General features: G+C 39.8%; 1 protein-coding gene across 11 annotated transcripts in view; it reads right to left on the reverse strand.

The window, feature by feature from the left end:
- Positions 1 to 4,266: 4,266 nt before the first annotated feature.
- Positions 4,267 to 16,340, reverse strand: part of SLTM (SAFB like transcription modulator) — a 43,720-nt gene continuing 31,646 nt past the window's right edge. For all 11 annotated transcript variants that reach the window (XM_046008366.1, XM_046008365.1, XM_046008361.1 and 8 more), the window contains 8 exons: positions 16,139 to 16,302; positions 13,543 to 13,723; positions 12,704 to 12,828; positions 11,729 to 11,899; positions 10,363 to 10,677; positions 10,106 to 10,250; positions 7,485 to 7,645; positions 4,267 to 5,341 (listed from right to left, as the gene is read on the reverse strand). In XM_046008366.1, coding sequence (XP_045864322.1) covers positions 5,233 to 5,341; positions 7,485 to 7,645; positions 10,106 to 10,250; positions 10,363 to 10,677; positions 11,729 to 11,899; positions 12,704 to 12,828; positions 13,543 to 13,723; positions 16,139 to 16,302 — 1,371 coding nt within the window. In that variant the 3' untranslated portion in view covers positions 4,267 to 5,232. The remainder of the gene's footprint in view (positions 5,342 to 7,484; positions 7,646 to 10,105; positions 10,251 to 10,362; positions 10,678 to 11,728; positions 11,900 to 12,703; positions 12,829 to 13,542; positions 13,724 to 16,138; positions 16,303 to 16,340) is intronic.

The raw sequence follows: 16,340 nt of genomic DNA on the forward strand, positions 1-16,340 counted from the left end.
GCTGCTCAGCGGGGAGCCTGCTTCCCCGCCGCCCTCGCTTGCCTCTCTGCCTACTTGTGATCTGTCTCTGTCAAATAAATAAAATCTTAAAATAAATTAAAATAAAATGAGTGGGATTAGCCAAAATAATTTTTTTTTTTTAAAAGATTTTATTTATTTATTTGACAGAGATCACAAGTAGGCAGAGAGGCAGGCAGAGAGAGAGGAAGGGAAGCAGGCTCTCCACTGAGCAGAGAGCCCAATGTGGGACTCGATCCTAGGACCCTGAGATCATGACCTGAGCCGAAGGCAGTGGCCTAACCCACTGAGCCACCCAGGCGCCCCTAGCCAAAATAATTTTGAACATAAATAACATGGAATTACATTACCTGATTTTAAGATTTAATATAAAAATACAGTAATCAAGACAGTGTAGTGCTTGTGACAAAAGTAGACACAGAGAGCAATAGAACAGAACAAAATCCCAAAGTGGATTCACACATACAGATTTTTTAAAGATTTTTTTTTAAAACAAAGATGTTAAGGGGGCACCAGGGTGGCTCAGTTGGTTAAGGGCCTGACTCTAGACTTTAGCTCAGGTCTTGATCTTAAGGTTGTGAGTTCAAGCCCCACTTCAAGCTCCAGGCTGAGTGTGGAGCCTTCTTTAAAAAAAAAAAAAAAAGAAAAAGAAAACAAAGGTGATTAAGGTCATTTCTAGGAAAAAGATAGCCTTTTCAACAAATTATACTGTTAAAACTAAATATCCATATAGAAAAAAATATATCTTAACCCTTAAGTTTATGCCATATGTAAGTGAACCTGAAATGGATTTATCTAAATGTAAAAACTAAAACTATAAAAGGCCCAGAAGAAACACAGGAGAAAAACCTGTGATGGGGGTAGGCAAAGATTTCTACCTACAGCAAAATTATCCCTGACTTTGAAAGAAAAAAAATTGATAAACTGAACTTTATCAAAACTAAAAACTGTTTTTCAAAAGATACCATTAAGAAAATGAAAAAGCCGAGTGCCCGGGTGACTCAATCAGTTAAGCGCTTTCAGGTCAGGTCCTGATCCTGGGGTCCTGGGATCAAGCCCTCTATCTGGCTCGCTGCTCAGTGGGGAGCTTCCCCTTCTTCCTCTCCCTCTGCCACTCACCCTGCTTGTGCTCTCTGACCTCTCTCTCTTAAATAAAATCTTAAAAAATATATATTTTTCAAAAGATACCGTTAAGAAAAGGCAGGAATGCCTGGGTGGCTCACTCAGTTAAGTGTCCAAATCTTGATTTAGGCTCCGGTTATGATCTGAGGGTCATAGGATAGAGCCCCACATCAGGTTCTGTGCTCAGAAGGGTGGCTGCTTGAGATTCTCTCCTCTTCCTCAGCCCTTCCCCCCACTAGCATGCTAATAAATAAATCTTAAAAAAAAAAAAAAGAAAGAAAAGAAAATGAAAAGACAAACCACAGACTGGAAGAAAATATTCCCAATATATATCTGATACAGGACTGGTAATCATAATATATAAAGAGATCTTGCAGGGCGCCTGGGTGGCTCAGTGGATTGAGCCGCTGCCTTTGGCTCAGGTCATGATCTCAGGGTCCTGGGATCGAGCCCCGCATCGGGCTCTCTGCTCAGCGGGGAGCCTGCTCCCCCCTCCCTCTCTGCCTGCCTCTCTGCCTACTTGTGATCTGTCAAATAAATAAAATCTTAAAAAAAAAAGAGAGAGATCTTGCAACTCCATAAGATGAAAGGCACAATTTAAAAAATGGGTTAAGTATTTGAAAGTATTCACAAAGACAGATCAGTGGTCAATAAGCGCATGAAAACACACTCGACATCAAAAGCCAGGAGGGAAATGTAAATATCATGAGATAGTTCTGTACATCCATTAAAATGGCTAAAATTAAAAAGACTGATAATATCAAGTGTTGATGAGTCCGAGGAGCAATTTTTACCTTGAAGTTGCTGATGCAAAATGGTACTACTACTTCAGAAAACTCTGTAGTGGTTTCCTGTAACATTACTCATGCCCCTACTGTATATACATATATGCCCTACACTTGATGAAATGATGTGATGTTCTTATTTATGTATCTGCCTATGTTTGAATCCTGGTTCTACCACTTGCCATCTTTATTACCTTGGGGAAACTTCTTTAGTTTCCACTCTTATACAAGAGAACAGTACTTAAAATAGAATAGTACCTACACCTAAAACATAACATTGTTGTGAAAATTAATTGATGCATGTAAATTGCCTAGTAACAATGCCCAGCACATGTAAGTATCAATAAACAGTAACTTCTGTGATGAGTCTATGAATCACACTCATTCATATTAAACAGGCCTGACACAGTAATCAGTTTTAAGTAACAACTTGAAGGAACTGCACTGTGTTTTAAAAAATTACTTTGGGGGCGCCTGGGTGGCTCAGTGGGTTAAGCCTCTGCCTTCGGCTCGGATCATGATCTCAGGGTCCTGGGATCAAGCTCTCATCAGGCTCTCTGCTTGGTGGGGAGCCTGCTTCCTCCTCTTTCTCTGCCTACTTGTGATCTTTGTCTATCAAGTAAATAAACAAAAAATCTTTAAAAAAAAATAAAAATTACTTTGACTAATCTCACTCCTTTGCACTTCCATGTAAGGTTTACAATCAGCCTGGTAATTTCTACAAAAAAAAGCATGCTGGGATTTTGAATGAAAATATGTTGAATATATAGATCAAATATGGGGAGAACACACATATTAATTACCTTCTTGTGTGAGAAAAATTTTTCCCCTTTGATTTCCTGTGATTGAATGATCAGAGCTGCCTATATTTTTAAAAAAAATTTAGAGAAATAAACTTCCCACTGAGCCTGGAGCCCAATGTGGACTCAAACTCAAAAGCCTGAGATCGTGACCTGAGCCGAAATCAAGAGTCAGATGCTTAACCTACCAAGCCACCCAGGTGCCCCCCGAGCTGCCTGTATTTTGAATTTTTTATTATAATGGAAGTTGGACAGTAGAAATCATAAAGGTATTAAATCTAGGAATAAAGAAATGGAAGTCCATAAAGATTTAATTATATGCTTCAGCTAGTAGGATCAGAACCAGACTCCAAGACTTCTCTTGATCTAGTCTGTCAATCTTGGTACTGTGCTAAAACCCTTTTAAACCCTTCCCAGTGGGTACTCTCTAGCTAATGCAATGAAAACAAATGACAGTAATATATAATATTAATAATATTAAGATTTCACAGCATAACCAGGACAGTTCTGAAAGCTCTGGACACAAGTTGGTGCACAAGTCCTCCTTTGCCCATTCCTGAGTGGTTCAAGTGTATTAAGTTAGTAATCATCAGTTAATCAGAAAATTACATTAATCAGACCATCTCATCCCCACTGGCAAAAGATGGGGTTTCTAAAACCAAAATAACATGTGTTTGAGTAGTGATGAGAAAAACTCTCCCACCCATAAAATTACTGGCTGTTCATTAAAGAGCATCTGTTTTTACTTACTCTGGATGCTATCAGTGATTCTCAATGCCACCTGCACATCAGAATCATCCGGTGGAATTTTTGTGGAAAATATACCTGGGCCCCACCCCCAGGCATTCGGTTCTGGGAACCACTGCCCTAGCTCACCCTAGGAGACCTCCAATTTTGTCCTGCAGTACCAATGCATTTCTCTATTTAACTAGCAACTTTTACAAACTGAAATCGTTAGTTGTGGGGTTAAGAAGGGCCAAAAAGATTATGAAACCCAGACCAATACAGAAGCACCAGTTCCCCAAAAGGCCAAAGACCAGAGCACGGTGGCTGCGCATGCCACTCAGAGGTCTGAGTCATCTCATGAACCTGACTATGGCCACCTGTGGACATTTACAGGAACTTCTACAAAGACTACTTCTCAAACCAAAAGGTGGCTTCAGGGTGATCCCTTATTCCCAGTCTTTTGCTTTATATAAGCATCCAGACTGCTCAAATATCCGAGAATCTAGACCATTTGGGTTATTCATCACTGATTTACATGAAGGAATAGGGAGGCTTTAAGAGGTGGTATTCAGAATTTACAGCGAAGGGCTTTCCTAGAAAAGATCCCTTAAAAAAAAAAAAAGGCTGTAAGATTAGTGGTTAACTTCACCAGAGCATGCTACCCAGCTACTGAAGTGAAAATCAAGGTGGGATTTATTTCCAAAAACAAAGTCCAAAAGACTGCCTTCATAGCTCTAAACCTAGTCACTTACTTTGGGTTTAACTGCAGAAAGGGCAGGAGGACTAACACCTAAAGAGCTGGAAACAAAGACACATACACTTCCAGGTGTGGATTTTTATTTTCACAAAAAGACAACAATGCCTTCCCACATACAAGTATTTACAAAACCCAACTGATTCACCAAGCTAGAACCTGGGTTTTTTTTCCAGTTCTCAACATAGTTGGGAACATGGAAACATTAGTACCCACACAATTCCCAGAGATGGAATTTATCCACCAAACAGTGCAGATTACCTAAAAAAGTGCACTTACCTGCACAACTCAGTCTAAAAACCTCAAGTGATACAAACCTCATGGCCAAGGTTTCATGAATCTATTTGGTTTCATACCATGCAAACCCGAACAAGTGTGCTGCTACACTAACCTGAAAATCAGCTCTCATTTTACAGTTAAAAAGGTTCTCAACGCTTTAGCAACTATACAGAATATGAAGGTTTATTTCAAAAAAGAGTACATTTTTTTTTAAACCAGGATACACAGATGCACTTAATGTAACAGTACCTTCTGCAAAAATAGGTTACATAATACTCAGAAATGCAAGGAACAATCTTATTCTCTAAAAATTAGACAGCAGACTTTTTATAAGCTTAGACAGCCTTCAAAATGGAGGCTGAAACGCTTGGTGACAAGAAGGAACTCTAGAGCCTGACACCACAGAGCTAATGCTGCAAATGAAACTACGACCACACACCTGCAAACTACTCTTTATATTCACACAGCGTTAAACAAAATGGTTTGGATTCCATCTTTTCAAATGTGTTTCGGTGCTGGAAGAAAAAAAGTTGAATGATACACAAAACTAGTAAAAGTTACAACGGAACTATTTAAACATCTTCTCCAAAATTGAGAAAAGCAATCATGTTAAATTTTAAAAAATGAGAAAAAAAGAAAAGTCTGACAGAACTCTCAAGCAAGTCAGAGGTCCTCTTCATAAGTAGTCAAGTAAAGTTTACAGGAGATTTCAATAAATTATCTTGAAACCATGGCAGAGAGCTAATTCTTAGAATCGTCGTGGAGGTCCACCCTTAAAAGGCTTAAATCCGGAGCCACTTCCTCTTGGCATGGAATTACCACTGATTTGTACAATTCTATTAATTGGGGATGCATTACTGAAAAAGGTTTAAAAGAAAAAATTGTCAAGAACAAAAGAATAAATTACAGCTACTACTTATTAAGTGCTTATCATTTACCACGCACGGTTCTTTGTACTTTACCCATATTAAGTAAGTTATACTTTTTCAACAGTCCTATGAGGTATGGACCATTACTAACCCCACTTTCCTGATAAAGAAACTGGGATCTGACAGTTAAGTAACTTGCCCAAGATCACGGCTAATAAATGGTGGAACAAGGATTTGAACTTAGGCACTCTCACTTCAAAGCCTCTGCCTCATAGTGAGCCAATTGATGAGATGCAACATGAATGGACTGGAGCAGTGGCCCTGAGTGTGATCCCCAGATCAGCAGAATCGGCATCAACTAGGAATTTGAACCTCTGAACTAGAGGACATCATCACAGAATTGTTTTCGGAGTTCTTTTGGAGGAGGATGGATTTTTTTTTAATATGTTTAATGGCAACGTAGTAGGTACTAATGAGCAACACAGGAAAAAAGACCCATCAAAACACCCTACAACCAATTGGGGAGATTAAAAACCCACGGTGAAACAGCTTAAGGAGAGTAAGATCAGATGACATAAAGGTCATTCAGCCTGGCTGAGGAAGGCAGGTTAGATCTGTGACTGGAGAGGCAGCTCACTGGCTTTAGAGCAAATAATGGTACAACAACACAGTTCTAATAAATAGTTAAATTTTTAAAAGTATGAGTTAACAGAGAAGATAAAAAACTAATTTGATAAGCTGAAATGAGGAAGATGGCATAGCTATTGCAACTATTTTTTTTTTAAATGGAACCACATTTAGAAATGTAGGCTAGGAGTGGAGGAAGATAAAAGATGAGGCCCAGTCTGGGTGAACAAGATGTACAGTGGCACTGGCAAATTAAAATAAGCTGGTGGAGGGGCACCTGAGTGGCTCAGTGGGTTAAGCCTCTGCCTTCAGCTCAGGTCAATATCTCAGGATCCTGGGATCGAGCCCCGCATCGGGCTCTCTGCTTAGCGGGGAGCCTGCTTCCCCCTCTCTCTGCCTGCTTCTCTGCCTACTTGTTAACTCTCTCTCTGTCAAATAAATAAATAAAATATTTAAAAAAAAAAAAAAAAGAAGCTGGTGGAAACACATGGAACATGAAGGACTGAATCAGGACAGGAATGACTTTCCTGTAACCCTGAATTTATGCAGCCGGCAAAGCATTTATATAAAGATCATAATATAGAGCTAAATATCAAGAGCAGTGTCTCAAGTTCAACTATCTGAAGGAGCCAGCAAAGGAAATCCAAAGGGGAGAAAGAAAGTCAGATGCCGGAGAAAATGGAGAAGTGTCCTCCCCCCCCCACCCCCGCCCGCCGAAAAAGAAAAGCCACAGTGAGCAACAGTGCTTAACTACCAAGGAGACCGAGGGCTGAAAATAAAGGAATACAGATGTATCCAGAAAAAAGGTACCAGTAACCTTTGAAACCAAAGACAGAATGAGACAGATGAGGCCACGCAGGCACAGATACAATAAACACTCACTCAAGTCTGACAGCAGAACCAACCACAGCAAAGCAGTAAATCAGATCGGCAAGCCTGCCCCCTCTTCTAAGACAGGGGAATGGGAAAGACAGAAGGGCACAGAAGAAAGGGAGAGACCAAAGACTTGTCGGCTGAGGGGCCACGATGGATGCTGGTGCACAGTGAAGATAAAGCTCACCTCTGAGAATACGAACAGGCTTTGGGTTAGTTATGTCCAACAGTTTTGCTAGAGCTATTGGAGAAGGAAGGGAGCAGAATGTACTTTCAGTCTCCTCTTCCATTCGAAGACTTTAGTAGTGCCACGTAGTGAACAAGATGATGGTTCCGACGTGAAGTTAGTGCTCTCCACCTACTAGATTCTGATGCACACACATCCCTGTATCTCAATCCCTATGGCAGAATGCCAATCGATGAACTTACAACGAAGAATATCAACTAACAAATTAACATCCGCTGTCCTGCATATAATCTCTGGGAGATCTGGAATTAATATGGGGAAATGTGTAGGAAGAGATAGGGCTGTTACTAGTTGCGATTCAGTCTCTCAGAAACTATACTGCCCTTTAAGGAAGGATAAAGGTTTGGATGAATGGTTGCAGTAAAGTCTTAACTGAGTACTTACCTCGTGTGTTGGGTTATCATGCCTGCTCCTGTCCGGCCATCACCCATTCGCCTTGCATCATGATAGCCGGGCCCTTGAGAAGGTGGACCATGCCACTCTTTCCTTGGTCCACTTGTGTCCCGTCCGTGGCGTTCAACCACATGTCGTTCCTCAGGGTAGTGCTAAAGAATTACATATTAAAAGTGAAGTCAATGAGGGTTGCAAGGGGGAGGCGGGTAGGGAGAGGGGGGTTGGGTTATGGACTTTGGGGAGGATATGTACTATGGTGAGCGCTGTGAAATGTGTAAGCCTGATGATTCACAGACCTGTACCCCTGGGGCTAATAATACATTGTATGTTAATTAAAAAAAAAAAAAAGTAGTCACAACACCTGCAGCCTCATGGCGATTCACTTATGCCGGTGTGCTCTTAATGTCCGAAACAAACCAATTAACTTGTTTGAGAAGAAAAGAGGGTTGAATAATACCAGAGCACATGGAAAGCATTTCTACCTGTTTGGTACTGAGAAGCTGCTCAGGCTTCAGAGTAGGGCTTGGAGCAATGTAATTTCTATTCCCAACCTTTCAGCATGCACATATACTTTCTGACTTTTGAGTATTTCTAGATCTATGTGTGTACAGTGCCTGGATCAACAGATACGTGAGAAGGTAAAACAGTAAGACAAATGAGGGTAAATGTAAGATCGACATGCAAACAGCACAGACATGGGAGTTGTCCCATTTCACACGGGACTCATTACTGCTATGACTCCTACAAGGTCTTACATACATGACTATGAAAAAGAGTAATCAACTTAAGGAAACAAAAGCAACAGAACTAAGGATCCAAGGAGAGCAGACTAAGTGATGATAGTCTACAGAGAAGAAAGCTAAGGTACTCTACAGAGAGATGATACTGGCAAAACAAAAAACAGCATTTTCAAGGGAGGAACAAGATCTCCTCCTCAGGATACCTCTTCTAAATAGACATCAGAATGCAGGGGCCAATCTATGAGTTCTTACCCCAACTAAGGCAGAATGTCTGCATTACAAACCCTGTCTTAAAAGTTCTGCTCAAGATAAAGAGCTCAATGAACTAATTGATCTACTGATAATATCTACTAACTCTCGGGGCTCCTGAGTGGGTTGAGCCTCTGCCTTCGGCTCGGGTCATGGTCCCAGGGTCCTGGGATCGAGCCCCGCATCGGGCTCTCTGCTCAGCGGGGAACCTGCTTCCCCCCTCTCTCTGTCTGCCTCTCTGCCTACTTGTGATCTCTGTCTGTCAAATAAATAAATAAAATCTTAAAAAAAAAAATCTACTAACTTTCTACTTATTAGAAACAGGAAAGCTGATAATGCCATCAGGCCCAAATCTGTTTCATGAACGCTCTAGATGAAATGGAAAATGTATAGTGGTATCAGCTAGTATGCCAAGGGATTAAAAAAAAAATCTTTCAGTAAAAAATATTGCTATAAAATCTAATAGGTATTCAAACACAAGACAAAGCATTAGAGTACCATCAGGTTAGAGGATGGACACACACACAAACCACAAACACACTTCAGAATTCTTTATTGTATATAATTTAAGAAGATATTCCATTTATGCCACTGTCAACTAATATGCCAGTGTTTCATCAACAGAATGCTTTCAGATTAGGTAAAAAAGGTTTTGGCTCATCTGAGTTGCTAAGAGATGAAGATACTTCATTAACTTATAAAATATTCAAGTCAGTCAAGTGTCACAAGAATAAAAAGCAATTAAAAAATTGAACTATTCCACTCACCTACCTTTAGAATTAAAGAACAAAAAAGAGACAAAAGTTTTATCTGTTTTACACTCTAAGCTACTTAATGAACTAGGAAAGTATTTATTTTTAAAGACTTTATTTATTTATTTGACAGAGAGAGATCACAAGTAGGCAGAGAGGCAGGCAGAGAGAGAGGGAGGGAAGCAGGCTCCCTGCTGAGCAGAAAGCCCCATGCAGGACTTGATCCCAGGACCCTGAGATCATGACCCAAGCCGAAGGCAGAGGCTTAACACACTGAGCCACCCAGGTGCCCCACTAGGAGAGTATTTTTTTTTTTTAAAAAGGACACCTGGCTGGCACATTTGCTTAGTGTCTGCCCTCGGCTCAGGTCATGATCCCAGGGTCCTTGGATCGAGCTGCACATCGGGCTCCCTGCTTGGCAGGAAATCTGCTTCTCCCTCTCCCACTTCCCCTGCTTGTGTTTCTGCTCTCACAGTCTCTCTTTGTCAAATGAATAAATAAAATCTTAAAACAAAGTTAAAAGTGAGAGAAACACAAGTTGAAGTCAAAGTTTTCCCAGCTAATCTAAAAGCCTCAATTTCTTAAAAGGAAATATAACCTTCATCTCTAAGAAGGCTCATCTACAAAATTTAACAATGCTCAAATTTGAGCAGGAATTTTAAGAAAAATGGCATAAGAATTTCAGGGCGAGCATCCTACTTCTTTGGACTATTAATGTTCAATTATTGACAGTAAAAATATGAAAAATACTAAGAGCTTTTTTAAGAAGCTCGTCTCCCAATTGTTCTATTCTAACTAATCTAGACCATCAAAATGGTAAATCCCGGAAATTTATTCCTAAAGAGGTGACAATACATCCTTAAGCATTTACCTGTGTTCCACTTCCTCGGTCCGTGATCACGCCCCTGTCTCCCTCTCTGTTTCCGTAGCCCGACGCATTACTGCGATTGCCAGGGGGAGCGCCCCTCACACTGTGTCCTGATACTTCCCTCCCAGATCGTTCCGGCCTTTCAACTCTGTTAAATAAAACCCGAAGACATCTTCGATCAAAACTCTATTACACCTTTTTTTCCTTGAACACAAATATGTTCTATGCCACTGGCTGGGCCCTGGCAACTAAACAGATACCTTGTTTCCCGTTTGTCAGCGGACATGCCGCCGTCACTTTTCCAGGTGGCTGGTCTGGATGGATTCGGCCCTGCTTCTCGAGGATGTCTAGGGTGAGTGATATCAGGCCTGTCATGAATGATCACGGTTCTCCTCTCATCTCGTTCTCCCCGGACTTCTCGTCTATCCGTTTCCCTAAGTTCATTTCTTGGTGGTGGAGGCTCATTTCTTCTGGAATCACTGAAATTTTTGGGATACCTTTCAAAACCCGGATCTTCTCTTCGTGCAGTAGGACGTGTCTTTTTCCCTTCACTTTGACCAACAAAGCGTTCTCGCCTATTAATTATCCAAAACAAAGAACAAAGGTCTGAGATGTACTTACTTGGCCTTATTCTTAATTGTACTTGGATAACTTAGAAACATCACAGCTTATTTAAAAGTTAACTTAAGGCAAAGCCACCAGAAAAGCCACAACTGTTGATTATAGTAACTTATATTCTAAATGCCTGGCAGAGAGATTGTTGTTTAGCATTTGGGAGGAAGTGACTACCAGCCTGAATGAAGGAGGTTCTAGTGTTCTCAACAGCTGAGGCACACCCCAAGCTAACAGCTAACAGTATTCCCACCTAGTTTCAAACAATGTTAAGAGGATAAAGCCAATCAACTTAACTTTGTTATGGTGGCCTATTAAACTAAATTTTTTTTTCAAGGTTTATTTATTTAAGCAATCTCTATAACCTGACATGGGGCTCAAACTCATGACCTCAAACTAATGTTGAATACCGAATCACATTTACATTAATAACAACAAAAACCAAACACAGGATTTGTTCTGAACACGCAGATCTGACCATACTTAAGATTTTTTTTTTAAAGATTTTATTTATTTATTTGTCAGAGAGAAAGAGGTCACAAGTAGGCAGAGAGGCAGGCGGCGGGGGGGGGGGTGGGGGGGTGGGGGGAGTGGGGAAGCAGGCTCCCCGCCTAGCAGAGAGCCTGATTCGGGCCTCCCGCCCAGGACTCTGAGATCATAACCTGAGCCGAAAGCAGAGGCTTAACCCACTGAGCCACCCAGGTGCCCAGTACTTAAGATTTTAATAGAGAACCAAAGTTATCTTTAGCAAGGCTCACACCAAATACAACAATTTTTTTTTTCTTTTTCTTTAAAGATTTTATTTATTTGAGAGTGAGCGAGCAAGAGACTGCATGAGCTGGGGAAGAGGCAGACAGGCAAGGGAGAAACAGACTCCCCACTGAGCAAGGAGGAGCCTGAAATGGGGCTCAATCCCAGGAACCTGGGATCAAAACCTGAGCCAAAGGCAGATATTTAACCTACTGAGCCACGTAGGACCCCCCAAATATAGTAACTTTCAAGATATCTATATACCTTTCAAAAGATGAAGACTGTACTGCTGAACTCTCAGGAAACCTGCCCCTCTCTCGGTGATCAAAGTCATTAAATCTGTTTTGCTGGCGAGAATAGTCAGATCCATGGCTGAATCGTGCATCTGTATCTAGAGACAACTTTTTACTCTCGCTCCAGTAAGGATCATCTCGCCTTGAAGAGAAATATTTGCTCATTTATATAAATTAGTTTAATAATAATCCAACAACACTAACTTGGAGTCATACATACCACATACTAGGAACTGTGGATACAGAGGGCTAATAAACTCAAGACATAAAACATTTTGTTACAAGAACAAACTAGCAAAGAATTAACTATCAGATGGCATAGAGTCATGTAATGTTAGAGGAATTTCACAGGAGAGAAAACAGGTGAAAAATGGTCTGTTTTAAAATTTGTAAATGGAAAAGACAGATACCATTTTATAATAAAATTCTAACCAACAGTACACAACTTTTTTCAGTCATACTTAACTTCGGGAAGGTTAGATAGGTAAGTCCCAAGCACAATTCATTCATTCCATGTATTTCTCACCACAATCAATTAAATCTCACAGAACTTATATGAAGAAAATTCAATGACTGCATTTAGAAATCTATTAAGCAGCATGAACACAAACATACAATGCAATCCTTCCCAGTTTGCAACTTCCAAATTTATCTGCACTACCCTCTGAGAATTCTCAAAATGAGTCTGAGTTTGAGAACCATCAATGAAGCCTGTGATGGTGATGTATTTTCAGTCATAATGTTAAAACATTTGGCAATAGGAAGGGAAAGGGAAAAAGGGCAGAGTCTTCCTACTTGACAAGCATTGATCCACTCCCATCCCTACTGATCATGACCTTTTATTCTAGGGACAGTTGCCTGTACTTGCTACTCCTCCAATCAGCTTTAAATCAGTTTGAAAGGCCTAAGATAGCACGCACTGTTAAAGAAGAAAGCAGGCAACTACCTATGATCTACATCACGTGGGCGTTTCAAAGAATTCCTTTTCTCTTGTTCATAACGAAGCTGCTGCTGTTGCCTTCTCAGCTCCTCTCGTTCTCGAGCAATACGTTCGGCTTCCTTACGACGTTCCTTCAGACAACACAGAAGGAAGAACCAACCAATGCAAAATGAAAACATAAGGTAAGTACATGCGCAACCTTGTTTTCATCCTGTCATTAAGAAACCACCAAAGGCAACCACTGGGCAAAACACACACCTGGGACAAATACGTAAACAATACTGACTTCAGAAATCAGTAATCTAGGCTATGGCTATTCTACAAAATTAAAAATAACGGAAATTGGGTGGTGGAAGCTGGCAGGTAATGGGGAAGGTCAGATTTAGTTTCATCATTTGACTGAAACAAAAGCACCTGAAGGGAATTAGATATAAAGTTCTTAAAACCCTGGATACAGTTCTGCAAAGAGAGGCATTATTTCCTTCCAGCCTTGGGAAATCATTCCCACTCTACGATGTAAGGAAATAAGTTATTATTTGCGGAGACTGGGATAGTGACAGAGCCTGGATTACAACTACTCTGGACTCATAGTCCTATGCTCAGACTATTAGGCTGCCATGATTGCAGAGCTTGGGTTATTACCAATTGGTTCGAACAAAGTCACAACTAAATGTATTTTGAACTAGCACCTAAATGATTGTTATCTTTCAGGGACACTTAATAAATGCTCGTTAACTGAGCTCATTCTATAGAAGCTTTACAACAAGTAAAGCAAATTTTAGGGCAAAAATCACAGGGTTTGAAAAAGGTCAGTTATTTAAGATGAAAAGATTTTCTGACTGCACCTGTTCAATACGAATGCGTTCCCTTTCCAAGCGTTCGCGTTCCATTCTCTCTCTCTCTAGTTTTTGCCTTTCAATTTCTAGGCGCTCTCTCTCTCTCTGTAAGCGTTCCCGTTCTTCCCGTTCACGAATTATTCTAATGCGTTCTCGCTCTCGACGCTCTCTTTCTGCAATCTCTCTTCGTCTAACAAAAATCAGTATTTAGAAATACTTAAATTATGCTAGCACTGTGTGAAAGAGAATAGCTTTTGAGTTTGAATTTCTCCTTGAGGTTGGCAATTTTAAACTTCAACTCAACCTAAGTAGTTTTAATGTAATTGGAAAGAGAACTCAAAATAAAACTTTAAACAGATTCCAAAGCTGTCACTTATTTATTAAGACTGTCAACTGAACAGCTGAATTTTATAGAATAGTTGCCTCTTAGAGGATTCCTGTTTAAATAAAAATCCCATAATAGCCCATTAGTGAATCCACATTTTAAAAAGGAGATATTCTACATATATGAATTTACAAAGCTACAACTTCTACTGTTTTTGAGAGGAAAATTTCCAGTATCTAGTATATGTTCTACCTCCTTAAACAAGGTGTACCTTATTTTGATGATCTGGGATCATACCCGTCAACATGAATTATAGCAAATGCTACATATAATAAAGCATTGCCTTTGCTTGAAGGGCTTGGTGTTCACTGGCCCATGCTTCTTTGAGTCAGGAGGCAGTTCAAATGTTTGCTGAACTCAATGAAGTTACTGTATTGGGACTAGAAGTCACGTTTTTGTCATCCCCTCACTCTAAGGCCCTCCATGTAGTCTACCAGCATGTCTTCTTCTAGAAGAAGAAGAGAACCCAGTGGTTCTCAGCGGCTTAGTGCTGCACCCACGGAAAGCTGAGGGGCATTTTATCACAAACGACCAAGGGGGCTGTTAGCAGCATTTAGGCAGCGGGGAACCAAGGATCCTAAGTATCTTTTGAAGCATGGAAAAATCAGGATAGTTCTGCACAACAAAAACTGTCCAACAATTATATGTCTCAAATGCCATAATGGACATTCATGTCATTAAAACAAAACAAAACAAAATCACCTTAAAAAAAATTGTAGCCTAAAACTTGACTCGTTTTTAATACATGCTAGGTTGGTTTATTTGCTTTGGCATTGTTTTTATATAAAAACTAAGATTTCTAGAAACACAACTCCATGTAAATTAACGGAAAAATACTTTAAGACCTTCACCAAGAGCTGTTCACCATTTCAGAAATCAGGTAGTAATGTCAACACCACTCCTGGTACTTGACTTACCAAAATGACACACCAATATCAGTCTGCATTTGTAGCTGTCACATTTTCATTGAGTCTAAAGAGGGTTGTAAACATCTGACTACTTCATTAGGTCTTCTAGAGAGTCGTGCCTAAACATTCATATCTGGAATATATGCTTCATTATAATTTGCTTTTATTTCTTCTTTAGGTTAGAATTAAGGCATTATATTGTTTTTTTGGAAATTACTTATAAAGGCATATTATGCATTTGTAGGCCTATTATGCATCAATTACTTTTCAGCAGAGTGAAGAGGATGCTGCGACTTTTTTTTTTCTTTTTTTTCTTAAAATATATAAAAGGGCTGCTTGTCTGACAGACCTGAGAATCACTGCTCTGGTAGATCCTACTCTCATCCTAACTTATCATATAAAGAGGAATCTCAGCATACTGGGACTTCATAAAAAAAAAAAAAGAAAAGAAAAAAAAATGGGTTCTGAATAACACCAGGACTATTTCTTTCTAATAAAGTATGTGGCAATCATAGTACTATTTAAGCTGTCAAATGTGTCTGGTTGTTCCTAACACTCCTGTGAAGGAATAGACGAAATCCCATGAGATAACCTATCAATGAGATAGGTTAATATTTGGAAATTTATATTAAAAAAACACTTTCACAAGAATATTTTAAGTGGCATCGAAAAACTGATATAGGAAAGCAATGGTGGCATTTGTGGTGAACTGCTGAGATACTGCCACTAAAAATGAAGTGTTTGTCTCAGTTTGTTTTAAAGAGAATGCTTGCTTTGAGATAGAGCCTGAACGCAATAAGGTTCAGAAGGTGAATCTTCCTTCACTTGGGCTCTAATCCAAAGTACAATCAATTTTTCCTAAAATGTCGACATGCTACTTTGAACACTGTAGCTTACACTATCTTATCTCAACATCATTTTTTTGTAAAGTCATGTTTTTCATGGCGGCAGCTTTGGAGTAGAGGAAAGAGCATTGGACTTGGAGTCAGAAGACTTGGGTCTGAGTCCCGACTCTGCCACTCATTAGCATGTGGCACTGGAAGAGTCATTTAGCCTCTCTGGGCCTCCATTTTTTCAATTATATAATGGGCACACCTAATCTTAAAGAACAGTTGAGACAGAAGTAACAGCTGGAAAGGTAATTTGTAAATTGTAAAATGCTATACAAACTTATGAAATCATTAGGTTTTACTGCACTTAAAAGTGGCCAATAGCTTTCTGTGGGAATACAATTTCTAGAAACCTGGTTTGTAACTAGCATTAAATTTGTACCTATAGTTAAAGACAGGTATAAAACAGACTCTTTTCCTACCTTCGAAGTTCCATTGCTCGTCGCAATCTCTCAAAGCGAACTAAATGCTCTCTTAGTCTTTGTTCCTTCATCTTTTCAAAAGGCAAGATGTCTTTCCTTCTATAGTCTTTGTCCCTTTTTTTATCTAGGCTAGCTCTCTCCTTTTCCTTGCTCCTTCCATGAATCTACAGGAAAAAAAAAATTATAACAGGACTAGAAGTTA

This window comes from Meles meles, chromosome 6 (assembly GCF_922984935.1).
Source record: "Meles meles chromosome 6, mMelMel3.1 paternal haplotype, whole genome shotgun sequence".
In the NCBI taxonomy this organism is placed as follows: domain Eukaryota; kingdom Metazoa; phylum Chordata; class Mammalia; order Carnivora; family Mustelidae; genus Meles; species Meles meles.